A 20,320-nucleotide genomic window follows, 5' to 3' on the forward strand; every position below is an offset into this window, starting at 1 on the left:
ATAATAAACCAATAAAAATTGTAATTCATTAATTACAAACCAAAGATAAAGTTTTAATAACACAAATTACAGTTCTCAAAAAATACTAGAAGATGCAATAAGAGTTTCATTTGGATTAAGATCGGGCGATGTTGGGACTGTCAATTTGTCATGGCTGTCATCCTTGTTCACCACCTCAAGCTTCAAAATTGATCCCACAACATTTCCAATTGAACATGGGTGGGCTACTTCTTGCTGCCAAACCTATATAAAAAAAAAAAAAACAACACTAACATAATTAAAACATGCAATTCTAAATCAGACTATATTATCTAGATCTAACTAGTAAGATCTAAATTAAAACATGCATGCTCATGAAAAACAAAAGTAAACAACAAATATTAGCAAGAATCACCATGACATAGACAACATTTAACAATAAAAATTAGCATTAACAATAAAAAATTAGCAAAAACAACCGTATAATAACATAATCGACAACATTTAACATCAGAAATTAGTAATAACACTCGAAAATTAGCATGTAAAAAACTAAAATAAACGGAAGCAAGTAATTATAAAATTAACAACAGAAGAATTAGAAAATAAACAAAACTAGCATATAAAAAACACGAAAAAAAAACAGAAAATAAATTAAGAAGCAAGATACCTTTGATGAAGGAGAGGAATTCGTGGAGGAGTGAAGGATTCAAGCCGTGAAGGAAATGACAATGGTAAAGTTGGGCTTAACGGAACTACCTCTGTCGAATTCAACAATGAGTTTTTGAGGAGAGAGAAAATTAAAGAGAGGGAAGTAAGGGGAAAAACGGCTGAAGATCAATGAGGGGAAATGAGTTCATTTAGGGTATTGAATTTGTATATGGAAGCCTCTTTGTGAATTTGGGCTGGGCTTAATAAGCTTTTTATGTTTTTTTTCTTTTTCTTACTTAAATTAGTTCGGGTTATCAGCTCGGGTTCGGGTTGACCCGACCTGATTTTGACCTGAAATTTATTTCGGGTTAAGTGGGTCGTTTTCGGGTTGAGATTTTCAACCTTAACCTAACCCATTTAATTTAGGGTTCGGGTTCGTGTCGACCCATTTAAGTTTTCGGGTCGAAAAACTCAACCCTAACCCACTTTTTTCGGGTCGGGTCAGTTTTTGCCAGCCCTAATTAAAACCAGAGAGTGAAAACTGAAAAGGAAAGAGGGGGATGAGAGAGAAAGGGGCAAGAAGATAAAATGGGTGCTATTTGAGTGGGTATGTCACATGTGAGTTGTCCAAAAGGTGGAGAGTAGGAAAATAAGTATAGGACATGTGTCATTTTTAATACCACTTATTTTGCTTTCTACTAACTTAACCAAAATTGTTTTTACTCTTTATGTGTCACGATCAAATGGTCAATAGTTCAATACCCAATATTTTCAGTGAAGTAGTAAACAATTTATTTAAGAGGAACGTACCAATAATAGGCGGGGACATATGCTCCCTAGAGGCCTAGAGTTAAAGAGGACGGGGACCTCTTCTTTAGCTCTTGCCCTCTCGCGTAGTGAATTCCTTCCTTAAAATAATACTAGATTAATTATAATAAAAAATTTATTAGAAAAAAAATAATACTATAAAAATTTAATTTTAAAAATATATGAGTAATAATATTAATAAACATATAAAATTATAAAAGTAAATTTCAGTGATCACATCCGCGATAACCGCATCAATTCTGTTACACGATATGTTACCGTTATTGCGGTCGCGATCGGCCCGAAACTGCATTTTCGAACCATGGCTAGGAGAGGGTTTGGGCCGTGGGCTAAGCCTTAATTTCTCCTCGACCCGCGTAGCTAGCTCCATGGCCCGATCCAATGTAATCGGATCCAACAAACGAAGCTTGACCCGGATTTCCTCACTTAACCCATTTATAAATTGCCCTTTAGCAATTTCTTCAGGGATCCCTTCAATCGGAGCCAAGAGCTCGATAAAACGACGCCGGTTATCCGCCACTGAACCCGTCTGTGCAAGCCACTGCTCGTGGAAAGAGCCCGTGGCGGTGGTTCGAAAATGGCGAAGGATCAGCTGCTTCAGAGCGTCCCACGTCAGCAAGGGGTGGCGACGATGCTTTCCCTAATACCAAAGCAGCGCGTCACCATCAAGCGCCACCACCGCCACCTCGAGTTTATCTTCTTCAGACAGCCGGTAAAAATGGAAGAATCGCTCGGCGCGGAGGATCCATCCATCAGGGTTTGTCCCATCAAACCGAGGTAAGTCGAGTTTCCTCAACTTCCAATTCGTATGTCCTCCTGGAAAACCTCCTCCATATTCAATGTTTTGCATGGAGAAGGGATTACCCCAGGAACCACCGTTTGGATCTCGATGGCCGGGCCCCGTCACAACAGAGGAACGGATCTCCGAACGGATAGTGTTGATGTCAGATTTGACAGCAGCTAGAGCAAAAGCGATTTCCCGAGCTACCCTCGCCGGGATCCCAACAAGCTCCTGCTCCATCATGTCCATGCGTTGCGCATTGGTGAGACATGCCATTTCGATCTATACCAATTTGCTAGGAATTGGGTCAGAAAAACATAGTAAGCAAGCAATACAGAGAGAAAAATAGCAAGCCAATGATAATTGTATTGCAAGTTAAAGAAACTACAATACAACTCCTTTCTTTTGAGAGGAAAGGATGCTCTCCCAAGGAATGAATTCCACAATGATTTTCTAGATACATTCCCTCTCCACATTCTTCCCTTCAATACCCAAAAATAACAAACAAGCAACAATAACAAACTCAGCACACAAAACAAGGACTAACAAACTTATTTCCTCAATTACTGATTTACCCCTCCCTGTAACTAACTTCCAGCTCACTCTCTCTTATCAGCTCCTTGCTGGGGCTTCCTTCTTGCATATGTGAAACGCACCTTAGGACTGGCTGGTCTCTTGCATATGGAAGATGTTGGGTAAGAGCTGTATCCAAGATTTTAACAAGCACTCATCGATAAGGTATAATGCTGAAAAACACACCATATAGCTGCAAAAGTGTCCTAAGAATAATTACTTATAAATATCAACTGCATAACGATTTCACGAAGCAAAGATGCAAAAATGTACTACTATCAGTAGGCACTAGGCAGTGATTCTGCAGGGTTTGAATTTTGGAAAAACTTAAATCCACATTGACAAACTCAGCAGGGAAAAAAGTTTTACTGAAAACTAATAGAGGCAAAGGAAAACAGCCATTGCATTTGTGTGTGTGTGTGGGTGGCTACCGGTGTAGTGCATGGAAGTTGATTTTATCTCGGTGATTCTTAGAACCCAATATATATAATAAAGGCTATGATTATCAGAGGAAAAATTTCGATGTAGGTGAAAGCAGTGGGGAAATATGAGGGGTGGACTGGAAGAAGCATTTATTTTGGGCCAGGAGTTCTAGGTAGTGAGTGAAAGGGTGTTGGGGAAGGAGTTGGTCGTGTAATCCAAGCTCATTCATCGTAAAAAGAAAATTACAAATTAATAATTCTAATTTGCATTGCAAGACTTTTTAGTCTTTTTTACCATGTTTGCATAACGATAGTAGATTATGTGACTTATGAATTTAAGATGATTGTATAAACCATAGTTTAACACTTTAACATGATAAACTGATAAAGGTCTGTTAAAAAGATCTTACTGGTCAAGTGGTCATCTTGTTTGTTCTCTCCAATATTCAGCACATCTAGAATAGCATAAGCAGCTTTCTGGAACATTCCTTCTCGTCCTCTATGGCCTTCCTCCTCTCAAGAGCACCTCTCTGCTCCATTTCATTAGTTACCTCCGCAGAGTGTCCATTGACTTCACCGCACAATTATCAAAGGAAAAGCATTCAAACATATTAGGACGGTTGTGTGATATTTGCAGCAAGCACGGAATTTCAACTGCTGATAAGAAAGAATTTTTAGCATATGAAGTATTGTTTTTCGTCCAGCAGCTAAATTTTCAATTACGGAGTACTAAAGATCAGCTAAATTCTTACAGTGATGATATTGAGGTTCTGCTCATGTCGCAAAACATAAGGATGAAATGCAGGTAAACCTTCATTGTCACTGATTATACGCATACAGAACAGCATCAGTCTGGGCAGGACGATGTTGAATATTGTAAGTGAACTGTAAAAATCTTCTTTAACTAACAGATCAATTATGAATACCATGTAACTCCATTTTTACAGAATCAATTATTTGCTCTTGCATTTGATACAGCATTTGGTCATGAAAGCCACTTCAAGCAGGAGTATACAGAAATCATTACCAGAGTCCACAAGTCCTTCCATTTCAGCGATAATATAAAATAAGTCGGTCTAAATTACCAATAATCTCCACAAGAACATATCCCATCCTGGAATGTGTGAAATCGATTAGCATCCCTAACAATAAACACTTTCTCTAAAACCTTAGATAAACCTTTGATGAACTCATGGCAGTCACCACAAACCCTCAAGTTTTTGAAAACCCTTATCACTTTTGTGTTTTCTTCCTTTCCACCACACAATAGTGCCAGTCCAATTGCCAGCTTCTCACTGTGGACTCTCAGATTCTCCACCTTAGACTCTTCTTCAATGTCATGCAATGCAAATCTTATTTCTTGAGAATAACCCAACTCTTGTTTCAATCTCCTCTCCAATTCTTTCAACAAATTGTGGATTTTATCAGTGAGTGGATGTGTATCATCTCCTCCATAGAAGAAATGGACCTTTTTGTCTATCTCAACCCAGCTCTGGCCTGCCTCTTTCCTTAACCCCTTCTTCCTCACTGTTTCTCTCAGCTTCTGACACTCCTTCCAGTAGCCAGCATTAGCATAAAGGTTTGACATCAAAACGTAATTGACTGGATTATCTCCATCCAACTCCAAGATAATCTTTCCTATTTCTTTTCCGAGTTCCAAGTCCCCATGAACTTTACAAGCACTCAACAATGTTTGCCACACACCTATATTTGGTTTCATTGGCATACTGCTTATGAGGTTTCTAGCTTCAGTAAGCCGCCCAGCTCGACCTAGGAGATCGACCATGCAAGAATAGTGCTCCACCTCTGCTTTGATCCAACGGTCATTGCACAGCATAGAAAAGTATTCTTCACATTCTTTCACCAGCCCTGAATGGCTACAAGCTGATAGGATAGCCAAGTAAGTTATCCTATCAGGTCTAACATTTTCTGAAAGCATTTTATTGAAAAGAATAACTGCTTCTTTCCCTAGACCATATTTCCCATAGCCAGTGATCATAACTGTATACGAAACTCTATTTTTCACAGGCATTTCACTGAAAAATCTCTCTGCTTCTTCCATTAAACCGCATTTGTGATACAAGTCAGCAATTGAGTTGCCAACTTCTGGCTCTAAAACAAAAGGGACCTTTATGGTAAAGGCATGAAGCTGCTTCCCTTGCTCCACAAAAGCAAAATCAGCAAAGACCCCAATTAAACCCGACAGAGTATATGAATCTATCTGTATGTTGCTCTCCCTAAGTTGTCTAAACATGTCCATAGCCTCCGAAAAACAGCCCTCCTGTGCATAACCCAAAACCAGAGAAGCCCAGGATACAACACTTCTATCTTCAACGAGATCAAATAGCTTCCGGGCTTCAATTAAGCATCCACACCTTACATACAAGTCAATAAGTGCACCTACAAGAGCTGTCTGGGCGAAAATAGGAAATCCTCTTGTGATCAAGGCAGCATGGATTTGAGTACCACCGAAAATCACCCCAATAACACTACAAGCTTTGAGGACAGACGTAAAAGTGAACTCGTCAGGAATCATGCCCTCTTTCTGCATCTTCTGAAACAATTTGACAGAACTCTTGCCGTCTCCCTGAGAACTGTACCCTGCTATAATAGTATTCCAGGCAATGAGACTCTTCACACCCATTTCATCAAAAGCTTGAACTGCATCACTAATTCTTCCACACTTTGCATACATATCAACAACAGAATTACCCACAACAGGAAACCATTGATACCCGGCTTTCGTGCAAAACCCATGAACTTGCATCCCTTTCTCAGGGATACCCAAACGACCACATGCCTTAAAACAAGCAGAGAAAGTGTATTCATTTGGTCTAACATCAGAAAAAGTCATCTCATATAAAAGGGACAATGCACCTTCAGCATCATCACCCTGATGCAAACTCCCACATATAAGAGCTGTCCAAGAAACAACATTTCTCTGAAGCATTTTATCAAACACCTTATATGCATTGTCCACACTTCGGCATTTACAGTACATGTCTACAAGATCATTGCTTATTATCATATCAGACCAAAAACCCATTTTTACTACAGCTGTATGTGCCTTCTTCCCTTGTTCTAGGCACAAATTCTTTGAACATTCCCTCAAAAACTTTGAAATTCTCAACTGTTCTCTCCTCAGTAAGCTTAGAGATTGGTTCATTGAAGATTATTGTATCATGTGACTAGAAATTTTGATTCAATTTGGTATCAAAATAATTTACAATTTTTAGATAAACTGGTGAAATTCATCAAACCCAGTGAATAAAGAGAGGATAATACAATTTAATACCAAATGATTTGACTTAGCAGAATTTTGTTGAAGCTGTACCAAGTTTTTTTTTTTAAAACCCTTAAAAGTTAAAACAATTCAACTCCCAGTTTTTTTTTTTGAAGGGAATTCAACTCCCAGTTGATCAAAAGTGTAGTACACTTGTTTCAAAAAAAAAAAAAAAAAAAAAAATGTAGTATACTTACTTTTTGGTCTTTTTTGTTTAAAATGATGGGATGAATTAGAGGAAGGTTTGGCTTCACCTTAATTAGTTAGTTTTTTTTATGGGAAATTCTCAATGGTACTCATCAGGTTTTATTTTTTCACAATGGTAAACATTAAAATATTAGTGTTACAATTGTATTCTGACTAGGCTTTGTACTATGACATACTCCCTCCGTCCCCAAATGATAGTCCCTTATGGGCAAAAATCACGGGAATTAAGAAACTTAAATAAAAGTAGTAAAATTACATTGAAAATATAAATTTACATTGGGTATGTAAAATAGTAGAGAGAGAAAGTAATAAAAGTACATTGAAAAACAAAATTTACATGGGAAAGTTAAATTTGCACAAATATTGTTGCACTTGGAGGAAATTTTGATAAAAAAAATTGATATTAATGGTACTTGAAAAAAGCAAATGGGACTATCAATTTGAGACTAAAAATAGGCCATAAGGGACTATCATTTGGGGACGGAGGGAGTATAATACTATGCTCTGATTAGGCTTATAAGTCAGAAAAACCATGCTCTGGCCATGAGCATAGTCAAGTCAGAATACACAATCGTAACATGTTAGACTTATAAGCCTAGCTAGAGCATAATTGGATATCATGTATTCATGTTACAATTGTGTGTACTGTGTTGCCGTTGCACCAGTTTGCTACTTTAGTCACTTCTTGTGATTATATGTACTGTAATTGATATTTATCGCTTATTTATTTATTTATTTATTTATTTAATAAATTACCTTGTGTTTTATAATTATATACATGTATTTTCATGTTCATAGCATGGTTGATAATTGGGTTAGATGGTATGGCTCATTTAGCTTCACCAACAATCGACAACACCCCCGTCAAAAAAAAAAAAAAAAAAAACAATCGACAACACCAAAATCAACTTCATAACATTAAAAAAAAAAAAAAAATCAGATTATTCAAGAATTTCTGTTATGGAGCATTGGAGCATACAACATGAACCCATTTGTGAAATGGAGTGAATAAATCTGCAAAAATTACATTAAATAGTAGAAAAAGCTTACATCTTGGAGTCAAATTCTTGCCAATTGTGAGTAATTGAAAATAAATTTTTAAGCCGATACAAATAAAAATAATTAAGCTACATTTAGAAAAATTACTCGTTAATTCGAAACAGAGAGTCTGTACGCGTCAATATATGGTATGAATATTGAATAGTATCTATGAGCTTCCCTCCACCAATATAAGTGATGTTGCACATTGGTGATTGGTCGATTTAAAACGCAAACTTTGAACTTTTGCACCATGCTAACCTCACCATGTCTCCATTATCAATTGAAATTCCCCCTTCCTTTTTAACGCACTCCCAATCAAATATTCTATTCAGCCCACAGTTTTCCCCCCAAATATATAAACTCATAAATACCATCATGAATCATGCATAAATGAAGGCATATTCACATTTCTTCCTTATTTTATAAGAATATTTCAATTCTACGCATCTATTTATATAAGAATTACTTCCCAAAATCCCAAATCAGCTTGAATTTTTCCCAAAAAAAAAAAAAATGCAGTCACTTCAGCAGAAGGCTTCCGAGTACAGTGGAATTAATACTGACGATGCTTTTGGAATTGATGACACCAATCTTTTCGAAAAATTGGGCCTTCAAACTTTCATTGATCTTTCTACTAATTTCTATACCAGGTTCTAATTCTTATTTTAGTTCATATTTGAGTTGGGTTTTTGATTAATAATGTATTCTTGTTGATTAATTTCTCAAAAATTTTGCAACTTTATTGAATTGGGTTTTAAATTAGCAACTTATTTGGTATTTTGAGGGAAATTTGCAACTTTTTACATGTGGGGTTTTTGATTGTTTATGTATTCTTGGTCGAAAATTTGCAACTTGTTGAATTGGGAAAATTTGATTAATGATGATAGGGTTTATGATGATGAGGAAGAATGGTTTAGATCAATATTTGCAAATTCGAAGAAAGAGGATGCAATTCAGAATCAATATGAGTTCTTTGTTCAGAGAATGGGTGGCCCACCTCTCTTTTCTCAGAGAAGAGGTACTGATTTGCCTTCCTAATTACTTGCTTTGTTCTAATTTAATCTTCACTGTGTTCATTTTAGTCTATTTTGGTGTGAAGTTTTGGTCTTCTTTTAATGATCTTGTTTGAATGTCTTGAGTAACATACAAAATGCACAATAGTTAGCCTTGTAAAACTATTATATTTGCTTTGATTTGATGCTTGGATTGAGATTTCGATTAGTTTTAGTTGTGTGTTGAGCTTGTTCTGCACTTTGTATTGGGCTATTAGAGGAAAGAGAGAAAAAGGAAACTAGAAAAGGTGTTAGAAATTTTGATTGTATTAGCAATTTGTCGTTTGGTTGAACACGGGAAGTTACATTTCTTGGAAAGATTCCAAGGAATTTTGTTTCATGTTTGGCTCGATAAAGAAAGAAAGTAATTTCACTCCAATTAGCTAGGGGGATTAAGTAAGCCACTTTCTTTGTGGTGTAAGAAGTAGAAATACAGATTTCTTCCTTGGAAGAAGTTGCACTTTCTATGCTTTTGTTTAGTAAACAAATTGTGCTTTTCATATCTATGAAACGATCGTTTTGTGTTGATTGAGTTGTCTGTATGATGGAGATGTTATTCTGTTTATTTTTTTGTTGAGAAAACTATCAAACACTTGTTTTGACTGTTTGAAGGTGAAGCACTTGCTGAGATTTAGAAATTAAATTATTGCTTCAAAGAGTGATAGGATGTTTCTCAAAAGATACATTGATAGAAATTATAAATAGAAACTACATTTCTAATAACTTAATAACTATATAATCTCTGTCCTTAATGTTCTTGTTTTGACTTTTTTGTGATACAATCATGTCTGAACAAGAAGAGTTTTTTTTGAGATAAGTTGAAAAAATTATTGGTCAAAGTAAGTAAGTAACCTCAGATTGTGAAATTGTGATCCACTCTTCTGCAAGAGTCACTTTCTTTTTAAGTGCATGGTTAATAGAATCGGTAGTACATCTGTGATGTTTGTTTTGTTATTCTTCAATGCCCAACAATCCATTTCCCTTTCCATTTGAGCCTTGTGATCTTCATCTCCCAACGGGTTGTTAACTTGTCAAAGTGATCAATACCAGTATTAGAGCACATGGTTGATAATTTTTTTTAGACTGATAATTGAAGTAATTAACAAAGAGCAAATAGCACAATCAAGAAATAAGATAGTAAATGAGACAAGAATTTGGAAGGTGAGAAAATCCTTCAAGCAAACTACTTGAAGATTGTAAAACCCACCCAAAGCAAGGAGAATTGTTGTATTGATTTCAATTAGTGTCTATAAGAGTAATCTCTCACTAATTATTTCTCTAAAGCACAAGGGTTACAAAACAAAAGCCCTAGCTCTCAATGTGTTTCTCTCAATTTGTGGATAAATAACAAAATAACCCCCAAATGGGGATTTATACCCTGACATATCGAATCAGAGTATCAGATCAGAACTGAGTGTTAGCCTGAATAAAGCAGAAGCTATTGATTGTTCTAGACACCAGCAGCACGGACATGCTGCCACTGTTTGGGTCAATACAGAGAGCTCATAGTAAAATAGCTATAACTTTTCGTTTCTTATCAGAATCAAGCTTATGACCAATCACCGTAAAGCTCTTGAAACAAGCTTTCACCTCGAATGGAACCATCTCCAAAGTTCAAAGTAGTTTGAGAAATAGGCCCAGTTGAAGTTGACCCATTCACTTCTTTTTTCCTTATCACAAACAATTCATCCCTTAGCTTCTATGTCAAACCTCAATTGATTCTTGAGTCATATTCCAAAAACCAGACTATATTATTAATATGATCTGAAGGAACTGTAAAATCTTAGCTAGTGGATATTGTATAATTACACATTTACTGTACTTTGTCTAAAAAGTGTTAGATTGGTTGAAAGTGTTGTGCAGGCGTAGATTGTTTGACAGTTGCCACCAGACAATAGTCTTCAAAGTCCCTTGTGAAATTCTGGCACGCAATCGAAACATTTAGATTTAAATATTTTTGGTTCCATCAACTTGTACTTCTATGTAGACGTTGCCCCTTTCTACGAGTAGAAGTGTAGAACTCTGTCAGCTTAAAAAAATTTCGATTGCTAATGACGGTTTTCGAGTGCAACATAATGCACATTTAAGGACAAATCAGCATACATGCTCAATTGTTTGTCACCATACAGGGTCATTGTTTTGTTGTTGTTCACTGATGTTTGGGACTCTCCTTGTGTTCTCAATATTCTGATTTAGGAACCAAAATGTGTTCTCATCTTCTGGGGTTCATGTATGGAATCATGGTCTTCTACTTAAAGTTTGTTTTTCGGGTATTATTCAAGTCTTCTGGTAGCCTGGATTTGCTAAACTTAAGGCCTTTGGTTTCAGGTCATCCAGCTCTGATTGCACGCCACAGGCCATTTTCAGTGACTCACCAAGCCGCTGAAAGGTGGCTGCATCATATGCAACAAGCCCTGGACACTACTCCGGACATTGATTCTGATTCAAAAACCAAGATGATGAACTTCTTTAGGTAACATATAATTTCCTTGATGTCAAACACAAATACTTTTTTTTTGTCCTTATCAATTTCTGATGACTTGTGTATTTCCCAGGCACACAGCTTTTTTTCTCGTTGCAGGAGATGAGTTGAAATCTCGAAACCAGCCAGTTGCATGCAAGCATGCAGCTAATAAACCTTCTGAAGAATGACATCCTGAGGAAATTATTCGCATGATTTAATATTTAATGCGAACATTCATTACGAACAGTTACTTGAGCTGCATATTGATCAAAAGGGGCAAAACCCTTGTAGTAATAGAAATTAGTAAAGTATGGATTTTTTCAGCATCATACTCTCATTTGTCTTAAAACAGATGAAATTAACACAAAATCTAAAGGAGATGGGGTGATTGGTCTTCCTATGAGAAGTTGTAATAATTTTTTACTAGAAATTTATCATATCTAATTTCTTATACTTCGTATATGAAGTATGCTTTTGAAAGCAGAATTTACTATCCAGTAGAAACTACTTACGTTCTATGCATTTGCAGCTGATATTATTGGTATAGTACATTTTGGTCATCTAGGACAAGACGAAGAGTACGCTAATGCTGGCAATCTAGCATAATCTCTGGCTCATGGAGTTACTCCTATCGGGTAATTGGTTTAGGATGTAACCGTCTCACTGTCTGTCCATGTTAGACTTGTATGTGATGTTGGTATACATTATCTTTTTACATGGGCTTGGTTTAGCTAATAGGATCATATGATGTACAGAGTACGTACGGTACATTTTTCTTTATTATTTTAAACTAAATTAGTCATAAACTCATAACTGTATTTCTTTAGAGTTCGTAAAAATTTGATTTGTTAAACTCATTTATAATTTGATAAAGGTATACTTTGTATGTTATTTTAGTTGAATATTCAATTTTTTATTGTCTTAGGGCCTGTTCACATTTATTTAATTTCAGTTGAGTTCAGTTCAGTTTAGCTTCAATCAGATCACTTCAGTTCAGTTTCTAATTTCCCTCTCTCATAAAATATTCATTTCAGCTCAGTTCAGTTCAGCTTCAATCAGTTTTGTTCAGTTCAGCTCCAATCAGTTCAATAAGTACTTTGATATTTACATACCATTGACACCAATAAATGGAAAGATGATGTCCTTTATTATGGAATCATGTATCACTAATGTCGATTTTTACAATGAATATTTAAATTTTGTTTGAACTGATTTACTACATAACATCTTTATAATTATGGAAAATCTACATTTCTTTTCCTATAAGAGTATAAACAAAGATTGCCGTAAATAAACACAATTTATAAAGTTAAGAAATTCCAAGGGGTTGCAATGGTTGAGACCAATAAAGGTAACATTATAGACTATAGGAAAGCTTTATATTGTAAATAAGAATGTAAACAATATACTTCGTATATGATATAGATTTCATAAGAAATTCATGGCAAATTAAATAAAATATAATGTATGGATCAAAATCTTAAATTTTGTTATATATGTAATGATTGTACATGCTTCGTATTAAAGGAAACCTACCATAATACCCATGCAAATAAAATCATTATAAGTTCTAATTCAAACCTTTTTAATGTATGAAATAAACCTTGAACATCAATATGGACAGTGATCAAAGGCTTAAAGAATGGAAAATAGGTGGAGTTATAATGGTGGTTCTTGCTTTAGTTTTCATGTATAGTTGTTGGAAAGGTTATCGTATTAGGAAGAAAGAGGAGGAAGAAAAAGATTTAGAGCAGCCGCAATCATCTACAACCACCACTGAATCATCTACAACCACCAGTCCTGAACCATCAACAACATCGATCGAGTCACCGCCAATGCAACTATCAGCTACATGCTATTATAAGTCGCCAGTACCACCGGATATCGAGAACTGATCAACGAATTTTGGCTACCCAATCTTCCGTTGGGCTAATTCGCCTAATCCTTGAGCTTATGTTTAGTCTAGAGTTTATGTTTTGTTACTTTAATTACAGGTTAGGTTTAATTAATAATGTTATTTTCTCCTATAAGAGTCTAAGTAAAAATAATATCTCAACTCTCAAGTTCATTTTACATATAAATGTTATTGGTCTCTTTTGTTGTTTAGTACGTAGTGCTTTCTATAAAATAGAACTAGCCCTATATTGATGCACGCAAATGGCAATGTGTCGAGGAGGTGTTGTTTGCAAATCGTGCATGCTACCACTTTGATGTATTTTTCCACGTATTGCATTTACTTTTATTGTTTTGGAAAATTTGTCAAAAATAACACCACTTTTGGACAGTCTTCCCATAATAGTACCACCTTTTGATTATTTCTGAATAACACCACCTTTCATAGGTATTTGCCAAAAATGAAACAAAACCGGTTGGTAACCTGTTGTACTGGTTTCCTATGACACGTGTCACAATGTCATTGGTCAATTATTTTTAAATTTTTTTTAAAAAAAAACCTAAGTAATTAAAATAAAGTTAAAATTAAGAAGAAAAAAAAAACCACCACCTAGCCTCCCTGCTGGCCTTTCCCTGCCCAACCCCCACCCTCGCCGGCACCCCTCCCCCTACCCTCGCCGTTGATCGACCTCCCTAGCCTTCCCCCTCCCCTGAACGACACCCCTCCACCCATTCCCCCACCCTTAAACAACCCACCACCGAAACCCTAGCCTACGAAAATTAGGTAGAGGAAGCCGAAATTGAAAAGGGAAGGAAGGAGGGGGCCAAAATTGGAAAAGGGAAGAGGGGAAAGGGCCGGCTGGAAAGGGGTAGGGAAGGGGAGAGGTGGTGCAAAGGGGTCGAGAAGGGGAGGTGGGTGCCGAATAGGGGTAGGGAAGGGGAAAGGGTGACGGAAAGGGGGTCGGAAACTAGGACGGGGGCCGGGGATAGGGTTGTTTCAGGTGGATGGTCTTGGTGGGGGTGGTGGATGCCGGTGAAAGTCGTGGGAAGGGGGGTTTATTATTTTTTTTTAATTTTTTTTTGTTTTTTTAAAAGTTTTTTCAAAATCAAAAATAAAAATAATTAAATTGACCAATCAAACTAGAACACGTGTACCAGGTTACTTGTAAAACAGGTTATCGGTTTTTTGTTTCATTTTTGGCAAATACATGTGAAAGGCGGTGTTATTCAGGAATAATCAAAAGGTGGTGCTATTATGGGAAGATCGCCCAAATGTGGTGTTATTTTTGACAAATTTTTGGACGAATGCATGCATATTATACTTGTTTTTAAAGTTTTAAGCCCTCTCAATTATTTGTAATCTAATTTTTAATGTCTTATGTATAATATGGAGTATAATGTAATTTCTTGATTGCATAGAGGTTAATATTACTTTACATATATAAGTAATTTTAGATGAATTTGATTTGACTTAAAAAAAATTAAGTTTATGAGTTTAATTTCCCTTAAGACATTGTTTTATTTTTGGAGGATTCTAAATCACGTTAAATTTAGAAAATGATTATTATTATATAGACTTTTTTTATTTACAATTTTATCTTTTAGGGGCAATTTGGATAAAAAAGGGTAAAATAATAATAATTTAATGTTTTAATTACCTTTAATTGATCTAATAAAAGTCTTTAATCGATTTCAAAATGTGATCTTCAATCAATTGAGCTCATAAAATAATGTCATGATCTACTCCATTACCTTTTATATTATATAAATAAAGTAAAATAAAAATTATTTCATAAATTCCCCAATTACTAGTGATTTCATCAAATTAATCAATCCTCCAATCAATTAATATTTACAAGATATAAGAACTTTTTTTGCCACCTTTTTTATATAATGACCTTTTCCACAAAATCGACTACTGAAAAGGATTTTTTGTGATAAATTTCAATTTTAAATATTTTGGTACCTGTATATTTTGGTCATTATACATTTATACGTTCTCAATGAAAAAGTAAATAAGTTTATTTATTTTCTTTATCTGCTTAAAAGGTGCAATAGTTTAAAATTAAACTTTTGAGTAAGCTTGTATGTAGCCTGTAGGAATTGATTAAGTTCAAGTACGAATTGTCATGATAACAAGCGTGGGTTCATGATCATAGAGAAATTATGGCCATAGAATTAATTAATCAACCACTCTTATTTTTTCATTAACATGTGTTCTTTAACAAATGATGAGAATGAGCGTGGTCTATGATTGTGCATGTGTGCACCTACCTCTATCTTAATTAGCATAAATACTGAGATTAGTATATTGGTTAAATTAGCTAGAAACTTAACTTCTTAAATCACAAGTACAATCATCTGTGCTGCTTTGTTAGTCATTACTCCATCTCCAATATCTTATTAATCATTACAAAGTATAGAAAGTACTCGCAGTAATATTTTTTTTTTTTTATGATTATATAAGGCAGTTCTATTATGGTTACACAACTACTTAATTTAAAAGTTGATATATATTTCCATGATCAATATATTATGTAACTCATAATAGTTATACTGTCCAATGCATGGTTGTTACAAATTCAACAATAATTTATCATTTCTTAATTAATTTTGTTTTTTTAAAAAAATCTTTCAAAAAAAAAAAAAAAAAAAAAAAAAAAATAAAATTTATACCTATCTTGATGTATCAACGTTTTTTTTTTTTTTTGAAGAAATATATCAACGTTATTGATCGATGCATAAGACTTTATAAAAAAAAAAATTAAAATTGGGATTAAGGGGTAAATTTTAAAAATTACTTTAATTTGTAATCCGTAACAATTTTAGTTTAGGGCCTGTTCATATTTATTGAATTGAACTGAACTGATTGGAGCTGAATTAAACTGAATTAAGTTGAAATGAATATTTTATGAGAGAGGGAAATTAAGAGCTGAACTGAACTGAACTGAACTGATTGGAGCTGAACTGATTGGAGCTGAACTGAATTGAACTGAACTGATTGGAGCTGAACTGAACTGAAATTAAGTAAATATGAACAGGCCCTTAGTATCCATACTATTATTGATATGACTTTTAAATAGTGGAACAATAGGGGTCTGTTCTCATCAAATTATTTTCAGTTCAGTTCAGTTTAATTTTCTTCTCTCATAAAATATTCAGTTCAATTCAATTATTCGGCTCCAATAATTCAGTTTAGTTTAATTCAGTTCAGCTCAGTCAATCAGAACAGATCCTAAATATAAACATTTATTTTAATTGAAAATCTCTTAAAATAAACTTTATTGGCAAAATAATAATAAAATATATTCTTTTTGACAAAATGAAAAGTAAAATTGAGGTCAATGGGGTTTGATTTTAAAAATTGAAAAAAGGTTAGTACAAAAATTTATATACATGTATTTTTCGTTGAAAAATAAACTTTATTGCTCTATTAAGATTTTGAGAGTCATTTTAAAGATCGAATTTGAGGCGTGACAAAAAATTTGCCAGAAATATCTCGCTTTTCATTTTAAGAAATGTCTCAATTTGCGTGACACGTATTCAATAAGTCATTATTCTTAATGCCAAATTAGAGCTTGACACATGGCACTAGCCGATGAAAATGCTCGTAAAGGCCTTAAAGGATCAAATTAAATCCCGATAAAGCTTAGAAAGCGGCACGACCTTAGACACGTACTAGATTAAAATCTCGTACAATGCACGGTTGTTAAATATCTTTGACAATAATAGTACAAAATATAAAGTATATAAAAGATACTCAGAAATATTTTATTTGAGTATATATGAAATATGATTTTCAAACTCGAAAGAAAATACATAGGGTATAAATAGTTTTCTTAAAAAATATGAAAAAAAAAAGAAGCGAAAAAAGCGGGAAAATTTTTCACAAGGTAATGACAAGTGTCCGTAGAGAATAGCCAATCAAAACACACTTTTAAGGTCATATAGGAAAGATCTTTATGGAACGGAGATAGTATTCTTTGATATTATTATTATAGGATTATAATACTCGTAGTAATTAAAAGCTAAATATTAATAATAATGAAAATAAATTAATTAGGATCACTCACAGGACCACAGCGGCTATGGCATGTGAAGACCTCTAATATCCTCAGAAAGAATCTTTATACTTTATTAAATTTGAAATAAAGAAACCATCATACTTTAAAGGGTAATAAACAACAATAATGTAATTAACTTAATCTTTTTTTTATTTTTTTTTTTTTGACGGGAATTAACTTAATCTTATACTTATGTTTTTGTCCCGTCAAAAAAAAAAAAAAAAAAAAAATACTTATGTTTTTGTCTTACGTATATATTTGTACCTTGCTTTCATAGAACACAAAGGATCATGCGAAGCACTTAAATCACAAGCTCAAACTTTATGCACAGCAAAAGGAATTTGTCACATCAATAAATTCAGAAATTTTGTACAAACTACAAATAAATAATGATATTACTGTACAATATTTCATGATCTAGATCGTATATATTGATATTATTATTATATAATTGTGCATTTGTACTGTTGTTTGTCAATATTAATATACTTCGTATAAACTTGCGTAGAATTGGCAAACCTCGTATCACTGGTAATTAACTAATTAACTTATTAACCAAATGTACTTGACCATTATTGATTATTATCTGAGAATAAGAATAAGGGTGCTTAACTAAATAGAGGATGCAAGATTAATTAGAACTTAAGCAATACTTCGTTTCCTACTTCGTATGATAATTGTCTTGAGTGCTAATGTCATATAATATTCCATTTGTAGATCTAATTTCTATTGCTTCTAGAATTACAAGATTATACCTTCTGGAAGTACAAACTAAGCCACATAAACAATTTAACAACAATTAGAACGGAACAGGTCTATTACATGAAGTATAATTTGAGAACGACTCTTGTAAAATTTAGCTAGTTCGTTGACATTTACTAATTTGGTAATCAGATCATTCACGATGTAGAATGGTAGATTATCTTTGTGCTACATACCACTCCTTAAGAATGTTAGAGCTAATTTGTTACTTTCAATTTCAAAGTTTTCATATTATACTTATTCAAAATTTTTATTCTATTTGTACTTCTAAAATATATTGGCCAGGAAAAAAATTTAAGGAAGCATAAATTTATATCAAGATCAAAACTTTTACACAATGTATCTTGATACACAACATCAAGCTATGCTACTAGTAATTACTTTTAATTTATTGCCCTTTACTTAACACTAATCACTCACTAATCAAGCTTAAAACAAAGTTGAGGAAGTAAAAAAAGAAGAGGAATACATAAAGCTAGAACCTATGTTTATGAAGAATCTTAGATGGATCAGCAAATCGGGCCGAAAACGAGCGGGTCAAGTACTCGGGCTCCTTACATTCTAACCCTTCATCAAAGTTCCTTGAGTATGCTTCAGGGTCATAAGCTGCAATTGCTGAACCATGATTATGGTGATGATTAAAGCTGTAATTAGCGCGTAAAATCCTCTGTTTTTCTCTCTTAATCTTGTTCCATAACACCTTCCATTTGGACCGTTGATCATGATCATTATTATCATCATATTGATCACATTTTTGGCCTAACTTGATACATTGTTGTTGTTGTTGTTGGTTAATTTTTTCTCTTCTAATAAATGAAATGCTTCTTCCAAATGTGAAGCTTTGACTCTTCTTAGAGTTCCATTCTTTGATGCCCATTTTTTTGTTTTGGAAGTTTTGGTGTGTATTGTTTAGTTGAGTGATGTGAGGTAAAATAAAGAAGTGTAGTTTATTTATAGAGAATTTTATAGGGATTTGAAAAAGGCTGCTTTGTTTTATAATATTCTCTTAGCTTTTCTTTTTATCTTGTTTATTTTTAATTTCTTTTGCTAATCACTGGTTCTAATTTTGAGAGCATATGGCTCAAGGCTTTTGTATATTGCAAGTTGGCTTTGCTTTTGGGGTCAAGTTAGTGCCTTTTGTAGAGATCTCTCATATGACAAAAGCTTGCATACTTCCTCTATTTCTATAATTGCAACGTTGTGATATTTGCACTCTAATTTTACTAGATTTGTGAATTTATACTTGGAAAAAAAATAGTCATGCGACTGTGAAATCGTAAAATAGATAACTCAATATATATTTTCAAGATGTAAACTTTGTAATTTTTATTTATTAATAATTAAAGATATCAATGAAACCATTAAAGTACCAGTGATTTTTGGGTGAATCACAACTTGAATTAGTCTCAAAACACATAGAATATAATAGTTGAACATTTGCGAAGTTGAGTTATTTGTGAGTACTAATCATAATTTTATTGGAATGTAGTACACCCGTTGTATATATTTTAGGTAATTCTAATTTCTAAATTATGGTCGGACGTGAAGGCATTTTGTTAAATTTCGAAACAATATGAAATGGGCCTGGGCAACCCGAACAAGGAGGAGGAGAGTTAGGTCCACAAACAAGGCTTTAGAGACCCCTTAACCAGTGGCTTGACAAATACCCAGTTATAAACAGCCCAACAAACCTGGGCTCTGATACCATGTTAAATTTCGAAATAATATGAAATGGGCCTGGGCAACCCGAACAAGGAGGAGGAGAGTTAGGTCCACAAACAAGGCTTTAGAGTTTCCATACTAAAACCAATTGGCAATAGTAGGAGTTACTCCTCTACCTTATAAAGTGGAACCACCTCTCCTCTTTCTCCAATGTGGGACACTCACAAATGATACACATTGGGTTCCAACACATTTCAAGAACAACTAGAAGATCCGAGTAAAAAGTAGAAGGATATGCAAATAAACCAACAAGGGTGACTAAGCGCTTCAAGTAGTGGTCATTGACTGCAATTAGGAACCAATAAAGATATATGGGGTGCTACAGCAAGGTGCTCGTGAAGTATTAATGGAGTGTGACCGAGTAGAAGTACAAAATTTATACTATACACTAGGAGACCCCGAGAATGATGCTCCAAGTTTGCAGGGTGTGCTCTAAAGTACAGGTGTGAAGGGGTGGACCGATCCAGTGCACACTCCCTCTCATGCACATATCCGACATATTATCCGACATATGTGTAATGCACAAGCTAATTGAAATGTCTATATGTGATGCTTGACGAATCTAATAATTTACCCCTAATACGTTTCATTATATATT

The 20,320-nt window shown here is 34.2% G+C and overlaps 2 protein-coding genes across 2 annotated transcripts; one reads left to right on the forward strand and one right to left on the reverse strand.

Moving 5' to 3' along the window:
• Positions 1 to 4,315: 4,315 nt before the first annotated feature.
• On the reverse strand, positions 4,316 to 6,447 carry LOC145595943 (putative pentatricopeptide repeat-containing protein At3g15130). Its single transcript, XM_081652375.1, has one exon. The coding sequence runs from the start codon at positions 6,398 to 6,400 to the stop codon at positions 4,316 to 4,318; it is 2,085 nt and encodes a 694-aa protein (XP_081508501.1). The 5' UTR covers positions 6,401 to 6,447.
• Positions 6,448 to 8,072: 1,625 nt separating this feature from the next.
• On the forward strand, positions 8,073 to 11,666 carry LOC145595748 (group 2 truncated hemoglobin 3-2-like). Its single transcript, XM_081652167.1, has 4 exons — positions 8,073 to 8,415; positions 8,653 to 8,783; positions 11,146 to 11,290; positions 11,373 to 11,666. The coding sequence occupies exons 1-4, from the start codon at positions 8,279 to 8,281 to the stop codon at positions 11,467 to 11,469; spliced, it is 510 nt and encodes a 169-aa protein (XP_081508293.1). The 5' UTR covers positions 8,073 to 8,278; the 3' UTR covers positions 11,470 to 11,666.
• Positions 11,667 to 20,320: the final 8,654 nt, after the last annotated feature.

The sequence above is a fragment of the Chenopodium album genome, chromosome 19 (genome assembly GCF_948465745.1).
Source record: "Chenopodium album chromosome 19, dcCheAlbu1.1, whole genome shotgun sequence".
NCBI lineage: Eukaryota > Viridiplantae > Streptophyta > Magnoliopsida > Caryophyllales > Amaranthaceae > Chenopodium > Chenopodium album.

Coding starts and splice junctions, on each gene's coding strand:
- LOC145595748 (XM_081652167.1), top strand. CDS start 8,279: ATGCAGTCACTTCAGCAGAAGGCTTCCGAGTACAGTGGAATTAATACT. Junction 8,784..11,145: donor TCTCTTTTCTCAGAGAAGAG/GTACTGATTTGC, acceptor CTTTGGTTTCAG/GTCATCCAGCTCTGATTGCA. Junction 11,291..11,372: donor AAGATGATGAACTTCTTTAG/GTAACATATAAT, acceptor TGTATTTCCCAG/GCACACAGCTTTTTTTCTCG.
- LOC145595943 (XM_081652375.1), bottom strand. CDS start 6,400: ATGAACCAATCTCTAAGCTTACTGAGGAGAGAACAGTTGAGAATTTCA.